Below are 26,585 nucleotides of genomic sequence, written 5' to 3'. Positions count from 1 at the left end.
TCTTTTGCCAGTCAAGACAAGAACGCCTGGGAGATGATGTTCGTACATGTGCTTTGATTTAATTAAGAACGAACATTTTCATTAAATATTTATTAGGATTCCTATATCCTTTTGCTCGCCGAGCACCTCAGGCAGACAATATAGTGTTTGTAGTCAAATTCCGCCTTACGTGTAAAGGCATATAAAATGAATATACAAACACACTTATATAGGTGCACACTAATAAAATATATATTTGTGCATCCTGAAATGCTCGTCTAATTAAATTTTACACATTTCTTAGCATCGGCTTCTTAAGAAAAGTAAGCTGTTGTTCTAAGTGAACATAAACTCTTTGTTCATCAATTTGTTAAATATTTTGTATATTCGAAGCTTTCAGTCAAATTTTTCATTAAGTATTTAACGCGTTCAGGGAAGTGAATGTTACATATTCATTTTCATTTTACTGCTCATTGCGTTCGCAAGTGATTTTATTTTGTCTTAACTCGGATTATGTAACAAATAGCCTTTTTATTTTTACAAAATTTCCATAACAAATGTTTAATCATCATTCATTCTTGTCTGCATGTACACCTCGGAGGCGTGCAAATACCGTTATAGGGTTAAAAAATATCTAGTTCACAAAAAATCCATTTAAAGAGCTACTCGTTAAAAGTTGAGTATAATGGAATATGTCTTTAGTATTAATGAGTTTATTGTCAATACAATTTTCTATCGGCTATTACAGGAAAAAACTGTTTTTTAATATTGCATTATATTGTTGTACCTATTCTAAAGGAGAAAGCATATTTAATCTTTGGAATTCCCGGAATTCATATTTTCTTTGAACGCCCTTCATTTAAGCGCTGTAGCTAATTATTTTCCCCAAATTATATACAGAATAAAATCAGTGGCCACATCTTCTAAAAACAACATAAATATTTTCATTAACTTCTTCAATACCATGCCGTTACGATACTAATTGAAAAATTAATCAAGAAAATTCAACGAAGAATTTTCCGCCTTGCAAATCGATTGGACGGGGAGGCTGAAAGTTGTTTTTCGCAACGTTCAGAAAGCCCTCGAGGTGTTATTGAATGAACAAAATTATGTTTGCTTTTAAAGGATCGAGGCATCTTTTGAATGCGGGTATAATACTCATAATTTTCCACGGCTTCTCATAAAACAAATATTTATGATTTACGTTATATGAAACAGAATCGGTGTTGTACTCATTTGAGGGCGAGTTTTTGAAAAATATTGTTTCACTTTTTTTGAATTGCAATACCTGGTTTTGAACGTGATTAGATTTTATTAAAAAAATTTGATTATATATTATTCCGATTGCTATATTTATTATGGTATATTAATTTAAAATTATTATTTAACTAAAACATTTATATTTGCAAGACCAGATTTTTTCAAAATATTTGTTTATTGCTATAATGTATCGACAGGAACGAGGAACGAGTTTCTGGATCACTTTTTTATTATTTTGTATAATCATATTTATAAATTTTAACTTATCCATAAGAAATATACTTATCCATAAGAAATATACATCTAATACTGTAATTATTCATCTGTGCTTCAAGATATAAATATATTTTTATGCAGTTTAATGGTATAAAACTACTTTGAAGAAAATTGCAAATTTTTTAGCATATTATGAGAAAACATCGTTAATTTATCTAATTGAGTGCACTGAACATATTATATATTTAACCCTTTAAGTGCCGGGAGCCGATATATCGGCTATTTAGTACTTTCATTGTTGTTTTTTTATTTACTAATATTTGCATCAGTGAATTTGTACCAAATGATTTTGATCTGAAAATAAATTGATATAATGAAATAATATTCATTTGTCATTTGTCAACCTTAACTTGTTTCAGCTACAAGTTCATACAAGGGTGATAATTGATTTAACTTTGTCTATCTGTAATAATCCAATAATTCTGTCTATATATTTTGAGCTAATATAAATATTTAATAAACGAATGTTATTATAACTTTTTCTACTACTTTACACTGTAGAATCACCTGAACACTACAGAAAATATAGCGAAAGAATAATTCTGCCTTGTTGAAGACTGAATGATTTAATACTCTACGTGTTTAATTTTATATAGTACTGAGATAAAGTACAGAAATCTTCATTGGGTATATCTATCCAATATACAAACTTCTGGTAATAAAATACGCCGCAATTTTTTAAAATAATCTCTTGAAGGTTTTTGCCCATAATTCTTATGCTTTGCCAGACTTTACATAAGAAAGTCGTCTGGCGTGTGACTTTACACGTTTTTTGTCATTTTGATTGATCGCTTTTTTCTTTGTGTTTTTCTTTCATGAAAATTATATTTTCTGTTACACTCGTCGTCTGTAGCACAATAGCACTGACACTTGGGATTTTTTGCCTTATAAGCATTCATTCACAGCTTTTGTAATGTTATGGATGAAGATATACATGAATGTAATAAAATGAAAAAAATGGTTTGATTTTAATTTCATAATTTTCTGTCTATATATTTATAAACCACGGATCCAATTGCTGTAAAAATTTGGGAAATTGCTAGGTATATCCTCGAACAGGTTTTCTTATATTTAACTGAGAACAAATAATAGGGGTTCTCACCCCGAAGAATTTTTACTTTTTGGGTCAGGTTTTATTTTTTAATTTTTTTTATAATGCGTATATAAATACACATAACCCTACATATTCACCTTTTCATGACAAACCTCCTATTTAGTAAGAATTTTAATAGCAATCATATCATTTTTCATATCGATTCCTGAATATATATATATATATATATATATATATATATATATATATATATATGATTTAGTAGTTAATTTTGATGTTGAAATATATGAGTGAGTTCTTGAGGGCGATACATCAAACAAAGAAAAGCCAAAGATTTATAAAATAATCTTTATTTCCAAACGTTTCGACATTCAATTTAATGTCATCATCAGTGGATATTACGTTGGTTAGTTACATATAGAGAAGTGTACACAGCACTAGAGATTTGGCACTAACATTTATACAACTAACTTGTCAGCACTATGCATTTTCACCACCCTACTTGGTGGTGACTTTTATACATGCCTCGGTACTAGCAAAGTACAGAAGTCGTGGCAGAAATTACATAATTCTACTTACATTTTTGTTCAATAAAACTATCATTTTTCTGTTTACATCATACAAAAAAATTATATAAAAAAATGCATAGTGCTGACAAGTTAGTTGTATAAATGTTAGTGCCAAATCTCTAGTGCTGTGTACACTTCTCTATATGTAACTAACCAACGTAATATCCACTGATGATGACATTAAATTGAATGTCGAAACGTTTGAAAATAAAGATTATTTTATAAATCTTTGGCTTTTCTTTGTTTGATGTATCGCCCTCAAGAACTCACTCATATATATATATATATATTATATGTATATATATATATATATATATATATATATTTTACATGCCTCAATATTAATTATTATAATCAGAAATTAAACCCCCATGTTTAAATATTCTTACCTTTTCTTTGTTTCAGTGGCTCTTCTGTCGGAATGAACAATAATGCTGTGCAGCAACAACAGCAATTGTCCCAACAACCAAAAATCCAGAGCAGCCCGCAGCAGAATCAAACGCAGCAGCAGCAACAACAACATGCGCGACAAAAATCACCGCTGCTGCTCAAAAGGGAAAACTCAAACCAAGAGATGCCGATGCAGCAGGACTCCATCCCGTCGCCTACGTCAAATCTTAAAGTCGAGGTAAGTCAATCATCATTTGTTTATTTGTGTAATGAATAAAATATAAATCCAGGCTTTTAGCAGCGAAGCAGGTGCTACCGGTCTCCTCTGTCCTCTCGCATGAGTTAGAAGGAACGATATGTCAAGAAGCTATTTTTTGCTATTCGTACGAGCATTTTACATAGTATTGTCTTCTAAAACATAACATCAAAATGGCACAAATGTTACCATATATATAATGTAACAATGTTACCATAAGTGCAACTACCTGTTACCACTTGTGGTAACATAAGTGTGAAGTTCAATTAAAATTATATTCTGACGTTCGCGCCATTTTTATGTTTTTAATGTTTTAGAAGCTAATGTTGTGTGAAGCACTTGATCGAACAGCAAAGTTATAGCTTCTTATAATGTTCAGTTACAAGTATTCTTTATTAATTGTGGGTTGATAGTATTTGAAGATGATTTTCTTTTATCTCTTGTTGTACTTATGGGTGTAATACCATGCACAATATTTTTTATATAATTTATATTATAAATATCAAATATAGTTTTCTTTATGTTTTAGTCTGCTGTGAGTTCACCCAATTCGAATTCACAACAAGGGTCTACAAACAACACATCCTTAAACAACAATACGATAAATAATAACAGTGGAATCCAAGAGGGTACTGTCGGAGAGCAACCAGATCCCGACTTCATCAAAATGTTCGTCGGACAGGTGCCTAGGTAATTACTAATTCATTATTTATCTTTAATGTAAACATCTTATTTTTTCATCGAATCGAACAACTTTGGATATTGATATAGATTACTCATTTCAAGACCGCCATCTAGTTATAAAATTTATTATTTAAAAAATCTCCTTCGTTAGCTATTTATTTATTATTTATTATACATGTTGTTAAGCGGACTTTACTTTTTGAAGTGAAAAATTAGTTCCATCAAAACACTCCGCTACCCCCTCTACCAGGGTTAGCAACCATTCTGTGTAAAAGCTCAATGTCATGAACATTGTCACCTTCATGGCCAATATAATAGAACGAAAATGCCGTCCGAACATAGTTGTGATTGATACAAAATTTTAATAACATTTTAAAAAATCATATACATAAAATTAATGTACATAGTTTTATTATGTTCTGCAAAATGAGATTGTATAAATTATAATTATTGCTATAGTATGAACTGATGATAATGTCATTGGTACAAACCTTATAATGTGATGAAATAATTTATATAAAGAAGTCACTGAACAAAATGACCATGTTGCATGTTTCATATTTTTTCATCATATTTGATTTTATTAGGCAGATTTCAGACATTCCATTTAAAAACCAAATATCAAAACTTGTAATGTACGAATATTTCGAATTCCAGGTCTATGGATGAGAATGATCTGCGCACAATGTTCGAGGAATTCGGCAGAGTACATCAGATCAATGTACTACGTGACAAAATGACGGGGACCAGCAAAGGTAGGATTTTTTTACTTTTATACACATACCCAATCATGAATTTTCAATGACCTGTTCGAAATGTTTTGCGACACCAAAATAAATATCAATAGTACATATATAATTGCGAGTAAAATTTATACCTTATGGCTTACTAAACTATACAAAAATCCATATAGTGACGAAAGCTACTTTGATAATACTTTCATGATAATTTAGTCAATCAAATATAAATAATTTGAGATTTTTAATAATGATATTTATATTAGAGTGTTAATTTCCCTAATTGGTGAAATTGCAACGTTTGCGAATATGTCCATTTTCAGTAGAGATCAAATATTTCTGTTTAGCATCAAATGTGCTTGACACTTCATAAAGGTTTTTGCATTAATTTCCACTCATTTACTCTGAAGTACTTATACACAGTTTGGGGTTTTATAATTGCATATATATTCTCTCTCGACTTCCAAACCTTGTGTACAAATACAAGCATGCACATGACTAATTGCTAATTTAATTGCAAATTGCGTTAATCATAGAACATTTACATTCACTAGTTCCACCAGGAATATATATTTTGGAAATTTATTCTAGGTATTCGTTAGGCAGCTGTTTACAAAAAGTGATATAATTATGTGAAGATATCCTTGATGATTTGCCTCGAATGGCTCATTATGCAATAAAATGATAATTACCAGGTCTTGCAGAATTTCTTGCATAGGGAGACTGTTTATAGGGTAAATGGCTTTATAGTAAGCTTTCCATAGTTCGAGGAATGTTTTTTTTGTTGGAACTTCTTAGCTTCCTGAAATTATTAATGATATTATAAGATATTTACTAGGGCAAAATCGTTTTTATTTTCAAACCCAATCAATTATATATATTCTACGTATAATTCTACGTATATTACACGTATAATAGCTTATATTTCCTTCATTAGTCCGATCAGTTTAATATTTTTGTTTAATTAATAAATGTTTTATTATTATGGCAATGATTGGCCTTACCTTATGCGAAGAGATGCTAATTAACAATTTTAATTCGTAAATATTTAATTTAATTTTTAAATATTTAAAATAATTTTTAAATTATATTTACATTCATCAACTTCAATTTTCAATAAATTTAATATTAACTTTATCGAAAATGTTCTCCACCTTTCATATTTAATTGTTGTTGGCTGAGGCGAGGTCGTTGGCGAAGATTAATATAGTATGATCTTCTTTCATCTGTTTTATTTTTATTTTATATGTTTGCACAGAAGCCTTGTTCATCTTTATTGATTTTTTTCTAGTTATAAGACTCAACATTGTTAATTTTCTTTAACCCAACCCCATAGTTTACCATTGTAAAATGCATAGTTTTTACCATTGTAAAAAACGCAATTTTAATTTAGTTTAAATAACATATTATTTAAATTTTGAAATATATTGATACTTGACACTAACTATACTAAAAATGTATTCCTTTTATTTATTACACCAAATCTGATTTTCTCATCGTTGACTGAAACTTTCCCATCAAAATCCTAAGTCAAAAAAATATTCAAGATATCCATGCCATCTTTTCAATATCGCAATAAGTTTAATATCATACCCGTTATATCCTTTCAAACGACCTCCATGCTCGAGGATTCCATCGATATTCTCAAATGCCGTCGACTTATACATGATTATGCGAAGGGGGGACTTTGGGTATTATTTTTTTGCTGCCACACATTTTTATTTCACCGGTCGAATAAAAATAAAAAAGTGTACGAATCACACAACTTTTCAAGGATAATCCCCAAAGAAAATATGAAACCGGCTCGCGAGAGGAAAAAACCTTTTAACTATAAATTGGGGGACATAGTACATAAAATCCACGGGCGATCGGACTATAGGATATGAATGCCGTGAAATATCATATTATTGATTAAAGGATTTACCTCGTAAATATGCTTTCGAGAATGACTTTCTTGAGCACGAGATATTTATACGCGTTTTCTTGGATTTTTATTTATCTCGAGTAGTTTTCAAATATATGGTCGCATGTTCTTTCATCTTTTAGTATATGCACATTGCATTAATATAGAGCACGACTTACCCTCTTTATTGCCGATATAATAAAAGAAATTACATTTGAATTATTATGATGTTATTGAATTGTTTTTTATTCGTATTGTGATGTTTTATTGAGGAAATGTATGCAGAGTTAGAATGCGATTGAGTCACTAAACTTTATCATTTTTTGTGCTATTTGAGAGATTTTGGATAAAAGAAACTACATGTTTCTATTGCGATCAATGTACAGATTTAATGAATTATGTAATGGCATCTTCATTGTAATTAAGCGTTAAAAAATCAACGATTAACATACGATTAATCAAGTTTCTGTAAAATGTTTTCAGTGATTTCGGAATATACAAGAATTTCATTTCTAACTTGAAGTAATCATTTTTTGTCAATTATTTGACATAAGTACATAGGCAAATAAATAGGTACGAATTTTTGTTCGTTTTTCAAAGAACTAAATAACAGTTCTGACTTTTCATCTAAGCAACTCCGTTATCCACTTTCAAAAAGCCTCATCATCATTAGTATTTTATAAATTCAAGAAATTTTGAAAAAATCTGAATTAAAAGTAATCAGATGGTGTAAGCTGTAAAGTCAGGACTATATGATGGATTTTTTATCTTTGAGTGAAAAATCACCAGAATGAAATTTGGCAAATGAATTTTGACACAGTTGTTTTTCAAATATTCGTCACCAAAAACAGTTACTTTTTGTGAGGTTATAATGCATTTTATCTTTGCAGATATTAAAAAGTGAGCTATGACAAGAATTTTCGATTTCATTTTCCATCTTTCAAGAAACCTCAGCCAAAACACTAAGTTCGAATCATTTTTTAACTTTCCGTAGGGTAATTATAGTAATGGGCCGCATTTTTTCGTTCATGTTTTCGGGCGCACGGATCAACCGATTTGAATGGTTCAAAAAACATTCGACTCCAATTGTTAGGGAGATGTGCTGACTAGTTTTGGCAAAGGCAGGTCCAGCCGTTAGGGAGATAAAGAGCAAAGAGTGCAGATAATAGAAATTGAATTTTTGAGAGAACCGAGCATCTGATTTGAATAATCTAAAAAAAAAACATTTCAATTTTATAACAGTGCTGACAGATACAAGATTATATGGTGCTCTTTATACTTACATCAAATCTAATAATATAAAACTATAAATGAAATATACATAAAACAATGATATATACGTAAGGCTAGACTTTAAGAGGTAGTGTAGATATCATGTAATTTAGTATATGGCTAATGTACAAGTTTATAAAGCCAATAAATCATAAATAAAAAAAAATGATTGGTAGAAGTGGTTATTAGTTTTTAGCAAAGTAGGCCTAGCCATTTCGAAGATACAGAGCTGTTGTACAAAAGCTGTTGAGTATTTGAGATAAATAAGCATCCGAATTGAATAATTCAAAAAACTTTCTGCTTGTGTTTTCAAAACAATTGCTTTCGGGGAAAAAATTCATTTCAATTTTTATTTGTATATCGAAAATAATTCACATTTCAATTTTAATTCTGGCTAAAGTTTTCAAGCTTACTTTAAATAAACATTTTTGACTTTTCATTTCAGTTTATATAATTCCTATAAATATTAGATAATGCTACAGTATTCATAATAATCTACTTGAAAACATTTAATATTCCTCGAACATTTGGTTACGGTGTGAGAAGTTCCAGCAATTTACTTTAGGGCACGATGCCATAGATCTCTAGTTTTTCATTCTGATTATCTCGGAAGAATTCCTGTACCCCTCTCCTCTCCTCACATTTTATTACACGGTACTATTTTTTATAAAAATAATTTTTATTTTCCAAAGTGTTTTAATTATGTATCCCATAAAAGCTTTTAGTATTCATTTTATTTTTCTTTATTTCCGCATTATGGTGTATTTTAATTTACTACTTGCCATAATTCACATTCAAAATTAGTCCATAAAATATCTATTATCGCCATTATGCGTTTGCTGCCAAGTCGTTTGCATATAATGCGCAGAGCCATCATTATTTCGTCTTTCATTCGAAACCACAAAAAAGAATTCTATACGAAAAAGATTATCATGCAAATTCTATATCATCTAGTTATATCCATTTTAAAGGAGACTCACGTTTCGTGCTTTTCGATTTCTATTGCCTAACAATTGGCTTTACGATTACTGATAACGTATAATATGATCGTTTCATACGTTTGTGTGTAGGTTCTAGGGTAACATCATCCATGGCCTTATACTTCTACAAACGAATTTATGTATATATTCTAGATCTATGTATATCCCACATATAGGTCGATATAAAAAAATTACGACATAAAGTGACCCGTCATAAATATTACCCCAGGAAACTTCTTGCTTATATAAGCACTTGGCCTCCGTATTGCTTTATGTATTTATGTTGGGATATACGAGTATGTATATCCGTGCACGTACTTTGTACGCAATGAATTTTTCATAAACGTGTGTTTTTGATTTTCTGGATACTACTTTTGCTATTGTTGTATGTTATTTATTCATCTTTTATTGCTATTTTATTTTCATTAATTTTGAAACAGTAGATGAAACTGTGTACGGTACCGTCCACAACCCCAGGACGGCTGTGACAGGCGTAAGAATAGGTTAAAAAACATTAGGTGTAAATACCATAATAGTTAGTAACTACTTCTGTTAAAATATATAACAAAAAAGTTTTTTTTAATCAAAGTTAATGTAATATTTTTTAACTTCCCGTAGGGTAAGTTATTGTAATCGTCCAAAAATCGAAATTGAAATTTTTTCACATTTTGAAGGTTTCTGAACATTTTGGCATACCTCAGAAAAAATGGATGTGTGTGTGTGTGTATGCATGTATGAGTACAATTTTTCGTCGAGGTTTTCGGGCGCACGGATCACTCGACTTGAATGGTTCAAAAAAACATTCGATTCCTTTCGATAGGAGATGTGCTGATTAGTTTTTGGCAAAGGCAGGTCCAGGTGTTTCGAAGATACAGAGTAAAGAATGCAGTAAATAAAAATCGAGGTTTTGAGAGATCGGAGCATCGGATTTGAATGATCCAAAAAACATTCAATTCGTAATGATTGGGGAGAAGTAGTGATTAGTTTTTGGCAAAGGCAGGTCCAGCGGTTTTGGAGATACAGAGCTAAATATGCAAAAAATGGCAGTTTTTGAGAGAACTAAGCGTCCGATTTCAATGATTCAAAAAACTTTCTACTTGTTTTAACAAAATAATTACTTTTGGAAAAAGAAAATTTTGTTTCAATTTTTTTATCTACATAAATTTTTTTTGTATATCGAAAATTCAGATTTCAATTGTAATTCTGACTTAAATTCTAATATACTTTAAACAAATATTTTCAACTCTGCAATTCAGTTTATATAATTCTTATAAATATTAGACAATGTTACAGTATTTATTTATAATAATCTATTTTAAAACATTTAATATTCCTCGAACATTTCGTTACGGTACGGGAAGTTCCAGCAATTTGCCTTGAGGCACGATGCCATACACCACTAGTTTTCTTGTATTGAATTTTTCTTTTTCTCTTTCCTTTGTCTTAGTTCCCTTGTATTTTGTCCTAGTTAAATTAGGATTTTCTTCATCTTCATCCTAACAGGAAAAGACCACCAATAACCACATGTTTGATTCTTATAACAATCATGCAATTATTCTTATATTTGCAGTTTTATTTTTCCCTGTTTCATTATCAAAATTGAATTTCAATACTAAATTAAATCTGTCCGATGCATTTTATCCGCTTTATTAATTTTATGTACAATATTCAAAAATATACGAAAAAGTGTTCAAATTTACATTACACCACGGAAGTAATCTCGACGCTTGCATATTAATCAGGCATTTGTTATCATTTTACCGATATCGCCTCAGAGGCCCTTGCGGATTATTATTTTAATTAATTTTTTTCTCGACATCGTAAAAATGTAATTTATCTTATATTGGATCATTAATTTTCAGGCTTTGTTTACATCCAATACAATTTATTTTTATTTACTTGTTTCCAATTTAGAATTAATTTTTCTTTCATTATATTCATAAGCCATTTGTGTTTTGCTTGGAATTGTTTTAAACATAAATTACACTTTGAGATTTATTTCAGCAAAAATAAGTTATGATTGTAATCGTTTTATAATCTGTGCATTAAAAGTTCCATTGTGATAGTATTAACCCTTTCATCCATTAGTAGGTCTATTGAATGGACCAGAACGATATATTTTAAGATCTTTCTATCATTATCAATAAAAATGTGTCGAAAAAATGAAAATTGCGCTTCTAATAAACTAAAAATTATAATACCATTAGTTTTACTCATAGTGATCAATCTTGAAGATCAGTACAAAACAATGCAAATTTCATTTATGAACGACACACATATACACGGGTAATTAAGTGGATGTCGTCCATGGACGACATTTGTAGCGAAAAGGTTAAATACCGCGAGGGTTGTACCAAATCGTGAATACTTTTCATTCATAAATGATTTTCACAAAACAATCTTGAACAACACTCATAACTATGTTTTTATAACATTTTGTAATGAACATACTTTAACCTAGTGTGTCCAAAAAGCTATCCAGTGGTTGACCATCCTCTTTCTCATGTAATTGTGCTAAATATATATTTCTCATTTATGCTGGGTAGTCTACCTTATGTCTACCATTTAGTATAGGAAATCTTAATTCGTGCGGCCAAATTAGTTCGAAAACATTTTAATGTTCACATATGTACTATACAATTAAAATTACTATCCCTATTAATCAAAATGAAATGGAGCACCTCTTATTTTCATACTATTTTCTGTATAACAGTTACATGGATAACGAGGTTACTGGCATGTGCGTCCTTATATCATTTCCACACCCTATTTATGATGCATTGTGTAATGGGAGTATGATTGTTCCTAACAATGGCAATTACTTCTACACTTGCATCGCGTGGATTTCAAAGCATTTTCTTTTAGTTCAGCGGAAAAATCCATTTTCATTTTCTGTCGACGCCGCAAACCTTGTTATGTTAATTCCATTTCCTAAGAATACAACCCACATATATGTTTTTTTCTTCGTGCTTATGCTATTTTCTTACACACCTATGTTCTTGGTGAGGCATGTATGTGATATATACATGATGTATGAGCGCATAGAGATGCGTTAAATTGGACCTTGAATTGGATTTTTGTGGTACTAAAAGGAATATTTGTATTCGTATTAATTTATGACATGGATCTATCTTTGTAAGTACTCGTACACGTGACTTTCTTCATAGAGCATGTAGGAAAAGACTTTTTTTTTTAATTTCATTTAATAAACATTGGTACGGAAGCCAAGTAAATTTAAACAAAATTTGTATTTATTATTAAAATCTCTAAAATATCTGATATTTTGATGTTCATATGTCTAATGATTACACTTTTGACCGCCAAATGGCATTTGCTCAACATGTACTTTTTTCCATTCGATCTCTGAAACCGCTAACCCTGACTTTCCAAAAATTTTATTTAGTTTTCATTTCGTTAATATAAATAAAATATTTGTTTTAGTTAATTCAAATCGGACCCTCCGTTATCTCAAAAACTGAATTATCAACTTATGGACCTGCCTTTGCCAAAACTAATCAGAACGTCCCCCCCCCCATCAATACGAATCGTCTTTTAATTATTGAAATCGGTTGATCAGTGTTCACTATATCTAAAGTTTGTATCCGCACATACACACACATCACACTCTTTCATTTTTTCTAAGTTCGAACATTCTAAAATGTTAATTCAGAAACCTTCGAAACGTAAAAGTACATACAAAATTTTTGTTTTTTATCTTTTGTGATTGCTGTAAGTAACTTATCTTACGGGAAGTTAATAATTTAGAGTCCATGGAGAGAATATATAATATAGTGTTTCATTTGAACGATGTAACTTAATTCTGTTCAATTATCTTTTCGTTCTACTGAATTGCATAAAAAAACTCGAAAAAATGAATAGTATATAAAAGTATAACTGAATAATTATAGTAAATAATTTTAGTCAAAAACTGCTTTGAATCACTAGAAATTTACTATTAAAATAAATTTTCTTCATAAAAGCTCGAAACTAGTATTCGAAAATCAGTTTTATAACATTTTTACACGTTTTACATTTTATTTGTGTCATTAACGATTTAATTTGAATCAGCAATAGCGTGACATTAGAATGAGAAAATTCTATAACATACCGAAAATGAAGTAATTAATATTAGTACACTTTGATTTAATTTTAATTTAATTCAATTTCTGTTAATATTAGTATTACAAAAAATTAAACACAGTATATTCTGCACATATTTTTACTGTTTATTACATTTTAACGAAGTTGCATCACTTGTCACCTTAATCAAGAAAATTCTTTATCATGTATCTTTTATATTTTTCATAAAATATTCTTATACAAAAAGCAAAAAATCGTGTAGAAATTGTTTCATAATGATCAATTTATCAAATATTAATATATTACGTATTACAAAGGGTATCTTTCCTTTATTCATTTTTTCCTAGACGATACCGTAACAGAAGTTAATAATCAATACTCTCTGTATTATTTATTTGCGCGCGTATACTTTCGCCTTTATGAATAAATGAAACTTTACAAATTAGAGCAGCTGTAGTATTGAATTTTCATTTTTTTCCTCGGTTCTAATAGAAAATTCAATCACGCTACTTATATGTATTCATGAACCGATCCAACTTAACTTTTTTTATTGCTCAAAAGCTTTCCGTATTTCCGCTTTTTCACTCTGATATCCGAAACAAAACTACAGAGCTTTTGAGCTTTGTGCTTTCGCTAAAAAGATTTTTAATTAAACCCAGAAAATTAATTTTACAGTGCTTTGGTGACATGTTCTGTTAGCTTTGCAACAGGTGTGTATTGGTATATCCTATCAGAGGACTATAGATAGGAATATATATATATATATATATATATATATATATATATATATAATATCTGCATAAACAAGAAATGTTTTAAAGGAAGTTTACATACATTTAGTTTATTAAGGTAGTATCCTTCGTCAGCAATTGCTCGTACTGATTATATTAATAACACTGAGGACTTTCTACTTTGTATTGCACAAAAACTTGATGACTTATTTCACCAAAATATATTTTTCAAATTCCATAAAAATTGAAAAATAGACGTGGAGAACACTATAAAAAATGCGAAACTGTTTAAATGTGATTTTTTGAGTAGACACTGCAGCATACTCACTCGTAGGAAGTGTATCAAGCATACCAGACTAGGTCTCTTGTCTGGGTATGCCGGGATCAACACCGTCTGGGTATATTATCGACTGAAACCCCCCTTTATCTCTTGCTCCTTATTCTCATGGAATCCTACGTTAGGTATAACTCCATGGGGGGAGGCTCTAGAATTCTATATTTTTCATCGCAAGATAGACATATGTACAACTATATATCTATATATTATATCTAATTATAATTAAATATTCGGCTCTGGGGTTGATCCGCGATTTTGCATTCGGGGTTCTATAATTAAGTTCGAAAAAAGAAATTTCTGTATATGTTCACAACGTACTCGCATCACATAATGAAACTTTATATTACCCGTCATAGTTCTGTACGTATTATGAGCTTCAGGTTTATGAAATTAATTAATATTATAATGAATCGGTTTATAATTACATGCCGTCATGAACACATACACTTCTGCGTATATTCGAATACATAAATTAGCACAGGCGTCTGTAATATATAAATATTCGATATTTTAATGAATTTGGTTTTTTAAAGTTTGTTGTGTTGTTCGGTGCCATCATATTTTCGTGAAGCTGAGCTTTGAAAAAAAGTCCAATATTTCTTGTATACATCAATAAGGCCGTATTTTATATTTGGATATTAAAATTTTCAATAATTTGTTGTTGAAATATGGACTTATTATTTCCATAATCTAATACATGGTCTGTTCAAAAAGTACCCGGAATTACTAATAATTAAATTTCGCGGGTCTGGAGTGTCTGATTGTCAAAATTTTTTTTTATTGTGTTGGTATACATGCCCCTAAAGTATGATGAAATTTTCAGCTATATTCACTGTTTACTTTGTCTGTGGTAGTCGCTAAGGTTCGACGTGTTTTTCTGAGCTCGGCGATTTTTACAATGGAAGAATTAAAAAAGTCAAAGAATTTGTATTAAATTTTGCGTAAAAAATGAAATAAAGTGTTGCAAAGTGCAAAAATTCACCAGATATGGCTCCGTGTGACTTTTTCCTATTCCCAAAGTTGAAGAGACCCATGAAAGGACGGCCGTTTTCCTCGATTGAAGAAAATCGCCGAGAGTGCTCAAGGACATATCAAAAAGTGAATATCAAGGGTGCTTCGAAAATTGGAAAAAACGCTGGCATAAGTGTATTATATCTGGGGGGGACTACTTTGAAGGAGACCACATTAATGTAGACGAATTAATAAATATTTTTTTGAAAAAACGAAAATTACGAAAACTTTTTGAACAGACATGTTAAATTGCAGATTACAGAAATACTGAAGTCCGCATTTTAATTATGAATTGTTCAAAATGTTAATATTCAAATATGAATACTCTTATGGACGACTTATTGGGTGATGTGTTAAATAAATTTCTATCAAATCATTGAAAATTGTTTGGTGAACTGGTGATCCTGGAACTATCGAACAATAATCTATATCATCCTTTATCTTCATATTCACAGCGAATATTAACATACTTTTAACATTTGTATTAGTAAACATTTTTTTTAGATATTTTTCAACAATTTCTGTCGCTGAACTCTATTTTTTCTCAATGATTTAATTTTTCCTATTTGGCCTTTGATAACATAATGCAGGTTTTTTGAAATTTGGGCGCCATCAACTCATTTTTGTCTTAAAATCGAATTTATTGAAGATTGAAGCCCTTTTTTCACCATCTAGTGATAATAATAAATCTGGGAATTTTGAGAAAAATGAAGAAAACTGAGCTTAAGAAATTTTGAATCTTGGTGGATAATAAACAGCAGAAACACAAAAATTACAAATAAGTGATAGATTTTTTTTTATATATCCTGTTCATTAATAGATATTACTTAGTGTTCTTTTTAACCATATAAAATAATTAAGTATATTATAAGCTGAATATCGACTACAAATTTGTATTGATAACCACGTGTCGTGTCAAACTTTTTTTTTCAAAAATCTGTTTTCAAATTATGTGGTACACCTCGATTAAAATTTTTGATTATCAATTACATGAAGTCATTAATTATTACTTTTGTGTTCTAAATTACTAATTAAGATATTTAATAAGGCTTTTGACTGACCATCGTCTTCTAAATATTTTTGTGTTTTTTGCTTAGATTTCTTGCATATTATTATTTTAATACATTCATATTTTTGAAATATTAGAGTTATTATCAACTATGAAACTTACGGCATTTCTTATGTATTTCTTCATTTTCTCGTTTTCTAAGGTAACATTTTTTCTCGGGCTCAAATACATAAATACTTTAGATGAACACCTGTCTGGCTAATTATGACCCCTGCTCACTCTTCGTTGCTTTCATAATTCACTTTTTCAAGATTGTGTACCATCTGTGGCTCTAGGAATTTTCTTTCATCTAAATTAATGTTTTTAATATCTCAACGTGTACAGACGATTCTGTGGTGTCGTGAATAGTGTTAACGAGTGAAATATATTTGTTTTGAAAGCAATAAGGGCTTTATTAACTGAAACCACTGAACTGAGATGATAGAGAGTGTTATATATTAGAAAGTATGAGAAAAATATTTTGTAGATTGGTACAGCGATTGCACTCTATAAGCTAAACAGTAAAAGATACGAAAAAAAATTATTTGGATAAAAGATGCAGATTAAAATTAGGAATAAAATGACATTTAAATCGTTTTTTCGAGAATTTCCAGTTTTATACTACTGATTCATTTAAGAGTACATAATATGAATATTTTATTCGTGTTTTCTTGATCTTAACTTGTCAACTTTTACCTTTATTTGTAGACTGAAAAGCAATAAAGTTGATTGCTACGTCTTTCTAGTAAACTTTCAGAAATTTTTCTTAGGGCACAACATCACTAGATTCAATCTTTCTTTTATTTGTTTTGATTTTGTAATATGTGTCTTACCTACTTCTCATCAATATCATTCTAAATTCGAAGTGGAGTAATAATTTCTTGACCACGACACGAAGATAACCATTGTGTGGTGTATTTTTATAGCGCATTGCTTTTTACGCGTGTTATGAACGTTTCACAAGAACAATGTTTGGTCTGTAAGTTTTTGTAATATATTTTTGATATACGGCCAGTTATCTTTTTGACCTGCGCTAGTTCGCTGTTAATAACCGTCGTAATAAATTTTATTTGCAGTTTCCACACACAGCAACATTTTTCTACTTGTATATATTTATATATGCATGTATATATGTATAAATGTTTTCGGAATTAAGCCTGTTTTCTGTAGCAGCACTGAATCCGTTTTTTACTAATTTTTTAACGAATGCTATACTTATATATTTTTAAATTAAATGAACTTAAAATTGGAAAATTGAATAGAAACTCGTTTATTTTTTATATCTTTATTTTTCGTATGATATAGGTGCATACCTATAAATGCACATAGACTATTTAGCTCTTATTTTGCTCTAAATATATCACTTAGAATCTCTGTTGCGAAAATATAAATTGAAGCATTATACTTTTTTCGAGCATTTTTATTTTTTATTGTAAAGCACATTAATGTGCCAATCTTGAACTCAATATACTTTTTACGCGAATAGGTCAAAATCCAATCCAATTTTTTCCTTTCTACTGCCTTCTCAGTGTTTTTTAAATTTTACTATTTTTTTTAGTGTTTCTTAAATTCAGTATTTACAGCCTTGATTTTATCATTATTATGGTCTAAATATTTATTATTTTGATATAAAAACATTCAATTTGTAATGATTGGTGATTAGTTTTTGGCAAAGGCAGGTTCAACCATTTTGAAGATACAGAGCTAAATGTACAAAAATGGCAGTTTTTGAGAGAACTAAACGTCGGATTTGAATGATTCAAAGAACTTTCTGCTTGCTTCAACAAAATAATTGCTTTTGGAAAAAAAATTTCCAATTTTTTTTTTTGTATATTGAAAATAATTCACATTTTAATTTTAATTTGGATTAAAGTTCTAATATACTTTAGATAAATAATTTCAACTTTGCAATTCAGTTTATATAAGACAATGTTACAGTATTTATAATAATCTATTTGAAAATATTTAATATATTCCTCGAATATTTTGTTACGGTACGGGAAGTTCCAGCAATTTGCCATGCATCTCACTAGTTTTATATCTATTTTGCCTTTGTTCGTTTGTTTGAAAACACGTTATTATTAATTCATCAATATACTATGTATATTTTTCGATTTCTTGTCATTTTATCAATAGTTTATCCTTTTCACCCCATAAGCTAAGTAAAAAGGCAAGCCAGGGGGCAAATTGATCAAATGTCTTAATTTAAATTTTAATGGACTTCCCAAAATAATAGCTACATTATTAAATCAATGCGAAATATGAATATCATGAGCACATTTTTTACAAGAATTACACAGTATATAACCTTGAGCTGGTATTTTGTCAGAAATATTCATCAGCTGAGTTGGAATATCTATTAATTTATTTATTTAAAAATTGATTTTTTTAACTTGTCTTGGGTAAAGTTTCAGTTTGACCTTTTTACCCCACACATATGTAATAGTTTTATTATAAAAGTTATGTAAAAAAGTGATGTAAAAAAATTACAATATATATTATAAAATAATTAAGTAATGTATACTTAAATATTATATTAAAGTTTCGTTAACTAAACAACAGTGCTCATAACCATAAAAAATAAATACGAAAAAAATAGTTTTTTTATGGATTTTCAAACATTGTCCTTTATCTCGTGGTAACAACGTCGTAAGAATCAAGGTGATGGCTGGTTATACATTTTTTGTCCTCTACTTTCAAATATTGTTGGTAAAATGTTCAACGCTTTCCTTGTTTTTGATATACTGGTGGTAGACTTTTTTACAGTTCTTTTGCAGATCTTTATGCCCTGCCCTACCCTTCTTAGTATCATGTTAATTAAATTAAATTTATAAAAAGTTCAAATTGCATAATATAAGAGTACATATGTAAACTCGCACATATACCCACATTATTTCATATACATGTGCCATACATCCTTTGTATATTATTGTAATCTGCAGAGCAAAAAATGAAACGGAACTCTCGTGAAAATATAAATTCCGACAACAAGAAAGCGCTCAGCCAACGCGAGAACAAAAGCACAGAACAAATTTGTACGAATGAATTAATTTCACGGACAGTTTAACGCATTCTGAATCTAAAAAAATATATATTTATGTTCGAGGAACGGTATAGAAGAATATTCCTACATAAAACTTGAATTATAAAGCGAAAAGTTTAAAATTGCAGACTTAATTATAAGGCACTTTTTTAGTAATAACATTGAAATTTGTGTATGTATACATTTGGACTTAGGATTCACGTAAATATCATCAAATTAAAAAAACTCATGGGATAAATTAAGTAGATTCAAATAAGACTTATTAGCTTCATTCACGAATTTAAAGCTCTGTAATTTACGTTCAGGTTCTAATTTCAGCATGTAATCTAGGCGTATTATAGCACCATTGCTTGGTTTTGTTTTAGATGCACGTCTTTTAGCTTATGGGAAATTATTTTTTAAATTTATTTATATTTGTATCAAAATTAAATTAGAAACTATATGACTCTATTTCAATAATAAATTTTTGCATCCTTTTTGGTATTTTAATTTAAATATAAATTTGTTGTCAAATATACAAGTTGATGCTTCGTAAGTTTTGGGTAAATTTCAGATCCATGTACATATTTGTTATTTTTTATCTTATATTTTTGCTGCATTATAATATAGTAAAATTATATTGAAAATGATAATATAGAAATATTTCGTAAAGTGACACAAATGGAATTGATGTAAAAATTGCGCTGTAATGTAGAAATTTGAATTGAAACTTTTTATACCGAAAAACTATTAAATATAATAGCGATATAAAGTTAAGGGCGAATTCATAAAATTAATTTGAAGTATGTATGTTGAATTTCTTAACGTTTCCTTTTATTGAAGTTATGCATAATTATTTGTGACACAGAACATGATCGTTTTATAATACATGTGGTTTGAATTTAACTTTGCTTTAAAGCTAGTATCTAACTCAATGATACAATCATTAATATTTAATTTGATTTCAATTTTCACTTCCAATTCAAATAAATACTTTTTCATTACGTCCAATTTTAAAATAACATCGTGCAGAGGGAAGTATTGGGAGTGAAGCATAAATCTTTGTCTTACCCCGAAAAGTTTTCTACGATTGACGATAAATTGTTCTGCGTGGGTTGCTACAAAAAATCTATTTCTCTGTACTGCTCAATATTGCCACCCTTTGCGGACAGGGGTCGACAATACTGACTCACCGGTATATATATATATATATATATATATATATATATATATACTGGCCCAGCAAACGTTGTTTAGCCATAAAAATATTTTAGAAAATTTTGATATGAAAACTAACTACGTTCTGAATGTAGATATACGTGGGATGTATGTGAAAGGGGCTGCAAATACAAATAAATTGATGGTTTTAAACACTGCAATACAATTCACATATGAATATCCCTGTGCCGTGACATATTTATAGTGATTGCAAGTCCAGGTTAATTTCATTGCACATTTTGATATTCAAGGTTTTGATTTATTATTACCACGCTTTTTATTAATTCATTAATTTTTTAATTACAGAGCAAAATCCGAACATTTGTTTTTCATTTTATTCATTTTCACATTTTAATTATGTTTTGCAGCGAATCCAGTGAAATTTCAATTACTTCGGAAAAATTTACAGCTTTGCCAAGATTGCATGATATCTAGTTTTTGTCTTGAAAACTGTTTTATCTTCAGATTTTATTATTCAAATTTTGCAGTTTTTGCTCAAATTGCCCTTTTCTGTAAGCTATTCAAAAACTATGTGCTTTAGGTGCAAATGGGGAAGTATTTGTACAAAGGGATAATCTTGCGAATCAATGATTATGCAAGAATCGATCAGTAATTTGATGCATCTAATTTTTTCGGCGGTAACCCTTACGTTGCTAATATCTAAAAATTATAATAAATTCTGAAAAATTTCGGTCGAAAAACAATGAAAAATGAAAAAAGACTATAACTAGTTTAGTTATCGAGCTACATGAAAATTGATTGGGCTACTAAAATGACTATTATATACTTTGACTTCCCTTCTAACATGCTGCAGTAGTCGCCTACAAGGATTTTGTCTCGATCACTTAAAGGGGAGTAATGCGGCAATTCGTGTCGGACTGAATTAATCATACAAAGATTGTTATAACAAGTAGACTTTTATAAATGATTATCTTTTAAGTATAGATTTATACTTTTGCAGAAAGTTTATATTTAATAAATACATTTTCACATTGGTGACCCTCACGTGATTGAATATCTTCTTGCAAACAATCTACCACAAATAGGACACTCATATTTTGAAGGTTCTTGTGTAAAATCTGTACTTTATTTTAATTTTTGTACTAATAATCACTATCTTCAAACTGTTTACTGCAGTAGCTTGTAAAGAGTTTGGCTCGAGCACTTAAGGGGGAGTAATGTGGAAACTCGAGTCAGTCTTATATATAAATCGTACAAACAAAATACTGCCATGTAGACATGTAAATGTCGAATGTAATATGTCGAATATGTAAATATAAAAAGTTTATACTTAATAAATTTCTACAAATTTATAAATTTATTAAAATTAATTGGTAATTTTTCTAAATTACATCGGAGAACATTATTGAAAGTTTTTATTTTTATTTAGTTCGGAATGTGTTTCACCTTCATCTATCAACAAGACAGTCAATAATTCCATCAATGCTTTACCTTTAAAGTGTCATTGATTTATCATCACGTTTGAGCCCCTGCAATACTGGAGTACTCTCAATGCCGGGTATATAACACTACCTTTTCCAGTGTGTATCTTGTATTGCCGGCACGTACTGCGAATCAATTTAATACATTGGATATTGTACGCTCGTTTCTAGTACCTACCTCCTACCTGCATTTTTTTACCTACCCTGCTGTGTGTGACGCGAGCAAGAGAACTGAAAAAGAAAAGAACACTTTGCCTCGGCAAAGTCAAGATTTATTCGATGTTAAACTTTTATAGTGGATTGAGCGTGTTCCAATACGCTCAGAGGTGGAAATTAGTTATATTATAATTAATTATACGATACCTGCTGCTGCTAACAGTCATCGATTGAGATTTTGGTTGATAAATTTTCGAAACTTGCAATATAGATATAGAATTTGGTTAAACCGTCATTGAATCTTATAAAATTTTCAATTTATTTCAAAATAGTTCTAGTATTTTATGTTCTGTTGATACTATTGTGTGAGCGACACCTGAATTTCAAACTCGTTAATGTTCATAATTAATTATAACTGAAATTCGTAGGAATTTTTAAATAATTCTAACACATTATGATGTCGCTCATAACTGAAGATCTTACTGAAAGTTTTCTATGAAGTTGAGGTTAAGTGAATTTATGCAATCAAATACATGACATCTCAATTTTGCTCTACTCCGTGTGTATTTAAATAATGAAAATATACTCGATTTCACTTTTTTCCATGATGTGTGAGGGTTCTCATGAACTTGCCAACGAGTACAGCACCTTATTTTTATTATATATGGAATTTAGATTATATATATATATATATATATATATATATATATATATATATCTTTTTTTTAATTCGACGGTTGGACTGCAAAATATTACAAATATGTATCAACGTCGACAAAACTATCATATATATATATCCTATGTCTATTCAAGAAATATAAGTATCACTTGTCAAAACTTAGGGCAAACTTCAACTCGATGGGACGCTCTACAAAACTACTCGAGACATCGAGTATTTAACAGACAGTATTTTCAGTAAGAATCTGCGTTTAGCAGATAAAAAGTAACAATTTTTTAAAAACTTTTTTGGTTCATAATAAATTGCTAAATTTAATTTAAAAATATCTGTGGTTTTTGAAAATATTGAACTCCAATAAAAAAAAACTAATGTTGTGGAAAATGTTTCACATGGACTCTCTGGAATCTCTGGAATCTCTGGAATCTCTTTTCGAGAGACCTCAAGTTAATTATTTACTAGTATTTATTGAATGTGATAGATAATTGATATAACAATTTGTAAAGACATTTGCGATATTTTATCATATGACTGTGGAGCACATGTTTTACATGTTTAACACTTTAGACTAGTTTAAAAATGTTTTACACTTAGATTGATTTTTATAAAAAGAGATTACATTGATTCGGTGAAAGTTGATTTTTCATTATTATATATTTATTGAACTTATTATTTTTGTATTCTATTTATATTTTGATTCGAGTGCATATTCAATTCAAAATACAAATTTGTAAAGAAAATCCATTCGTACTAGTTGTGAATTTGTCTAAAAAATAAGAGAATAAGTCAAAACAAATACAAAAAATATTAAAAAATTAAAACAAATGTAATCAATTATACAAAATTGGCTTGAGAACAACATAAAATCGTAGTTTCAAGCTTTGAATTACTAATTTCCACAATCACAATCCCTTTAGCTCTTTCGAATCATGGTATTATTAATATTGGTTTAATAAGTTTTCATAGTTTAAATAGCTCACATTGTTTACAGAGTAGCTTCAGAAGCCTTCAGAAATACAGTTAATATAGTACAATTTCAAAAAATTCATAATATATGGAACCGATTCTGTCGAATAACAAACCAATGTTATGGCAAGGATATGTTATGAAGACCTGTCCCATACTAAATATTGACAAAAGCTTGTGGTTGTTATGCAGTCAGGCGTTTTATCATGTTGTCATTAGAAATCGTAACCTAGAAACCGCACAATGTCAAAAAAATATTTAAGATAACAGGGTCTTTCTGACACAGTTGCAGTTTATGTGTAAAACGCCTGCATGCACAGCAAATACATGACATTTTGGCAGTATTCAGTATGATTCAATAGCATAATGTATGAAAGTTGGTGCGTAACAGGCCTTGCTATAACATTTTTTCTTTATGCGGCTGAAAAGGTCCCATATTTTTTTTACTAAAAATAATAATTCGAAGAACAAACTTCTTTAAATTATTTAAAGTCAGTCTTTTACTTAGAGACTGATCTTGGTCTGAAGAAATTCTGAGTAGTCATAACTTCATATGCCTATTCATCGATATTGTAAAAAAAACTAGTTTCTTAATTAAACTTGAATATTAACCCTTTCCACTGGATGCCGCCGCTTCGACGACAAAATGCACTCGAATCTCGCAATTCGCGAGTGGAAAGGGTTAATTAGTGTTTTATTTTCTAATTAATCATTTTTAAATTCAATAGTTTTTTTTATTAATAGCATAATTTTCAATCCATTTATAGCATTTTCCATTACTCTGGTATGACTCTGGTCATACCGTATGACTCATACCTGTTCCAAAAAAATGCAGTTTATTATTTATTTGTAAGGTATTATTTAGTTATAATCTAAATCACGTATATAGTTTTTTTTTTTTCGCGTTTCCTACTTTTATGATAACTTTAATTTTCTGTCTCTTGACACATTTTAAAACTTTTTACTCCGTGTGTGTTTTACTGTTTTTGATGCGAAGAATCGAGCGTGTCACATCCCGGAGGCTTTATGCTCGCCGCCTGGCCTGCGTGGCGCGGGTCTGTATATGTGCGATGCGTACTTGCTCTCTGTATATATTTTTTTCTTTCAACCCCTAAGTGATTCCGGCGTGACGCATTTTTCTTGTAATCTATTTTTTATGCGACCTATTTTGCCATTTCACCGCCGCGCCCAATATAACCCTCTTCTTTGTGTTTTTGCTCTTTTACCTACACAAATTGTAGGCGACTCGATATTTGCACACTATGGGCTCGTGTTTTCGGAACTCGGAGACATGAACGTGATGAAGAACGCGGGCTTTTAAATTCTAAGTGGAATTTCTTGATTAAATTCGAGGATCTTGGACTTTTAAAGTCGGATGGAAATTTTAAAGCTATTCCGCTATTACCGTTATTAGGGCTTTGATAATCTGTTAGAATCCTATTAAGTCATAAATATATAATAAAATTGAAAACTGTACAAGCTAATTGTTTATCCGATCACGTGTTGCCGTATTATACATTCACTTAAAATTTGAACAAGAAATGCAGTTTTTACAGATAGTTTCTATGAAGGAAATGAGCTGTATTAGAATCTTAGGCTAGAAAATTACCTAATCAGTGTCATTTTCTAAGAGATTTAATATCTGATAGGTTCAATATCTTCCGATTAAATGTTAAAAGGGATTGAAAAATTAATTTATAAGCGTTAGACTAAAAACATTTCCTGATGATTTTTCATGTAAAATAGAGTCTTTTATAAGCTCAAACACATCTCACGAATTCAGTCAAAAACCTCACTGACCGAAATCGGATGATAAATTATGTAATTCTATTATAATTCTTACGAAGTATATATAAATAGTTTGTTCTACGAGGGTGGAAACCAGAGTTTTCATATGCGTATCATATAAAACTAAAAAATAAAAATTGACACAAAAAATCAAAAAAATATTTAGGGTGGCCAACCCACACGGATTGGGTTTCAATTAAAATATAGGAAACCAGTTCGGTTGCATAGGTTGCATATGGTTCATGCATGCATAGGAACATAAACAGACAAAAAATATATGCAACTCATTTAGATAGATACATGTAATTATCATTTTACCACATTTTGTAGTAGCATAATTCTATTAATGCACGGTGTTAGCGATGTATTAAGTTCAAATAGTTTAGGTGTATTTATAGTTACCTTATTACAAATAAAAACGCTTACATATATTTAATTTATTTTTTTAAATAATACATGGTAAATACAAATCCTTAATAATTTTCAAATAAAATAAACTCGGTATTGTACTCGGATATCACATCGTACTATATATTTCCATAAAAAAAAAATTAAAATGTTTTTGATGAATTCTATTATGCGGAAACAATAACAGAATCTCATTTCTACTATTTTTGTTTGCGTCCTACCTTTGGCATTTACTCCCGCATAAATATATAAGTACACCTGTCGCATAATAATATCATGAGATTTTCTTTGGTGAGGTTACCGTATTCTAAGTTTGAAGTACAAGCGTGGAAAAGATCTTAA

General features: G+C 29.6%; 1 protein-coding gene across 3 annotated transcripts in view; it reads left to right on the top strand.

Moving 5' to 3' along the window:
- The window catches only part of LOC113386812 (CUGBP Elav-like family member 1), a 457,260-nt gene that overhangs the window by 156,056 nt on the left and 274,619 nt on the right, over positions 1-26,585 (top strand). For all 3 annotated transcript variants that reach the window (XM_026624571.1, XM_026624572.1, XM_026624570.1), the window contains exons 3-5: positions 3,544-3,766; positions 4,314-4,474; positions 5,126-5,223. In XM_026624571.1, the coding sequence (XP_026480356.1) occupies positions 3,544-3,766; positions 4,314-4,474; positions 5,126-5,223 (482 nt within the window). The remainder of the gene's footprint in view (positions 1-3,543; positions 3,767-4,313; positions 4,475-5,125; positions 5,224-26,585) is intronic.

The sequence above is a fragment of the Ctenocephalides felis genome, unplaced genomic scaffold (assembly GCF_003426905.1).
Source record: "Ctenocephalides felis isolate EL2017-DRISC unplaced genomic scaffold, ASM342690v1 CF-g0.4_SCAFFOLD_03571, whole genome shotgun sequence".
In the NCBI taxonomy this organism is placed as follows: Eukaryota; Metazoa; Arthropoda; class Insecta; order Siphonaptera; family Pulicidae; genus Ctenocephalides; species Ctenocephalides felis.
This window is presented reverse-complemented; position numbering and strand designations above follow the sequence as displayed.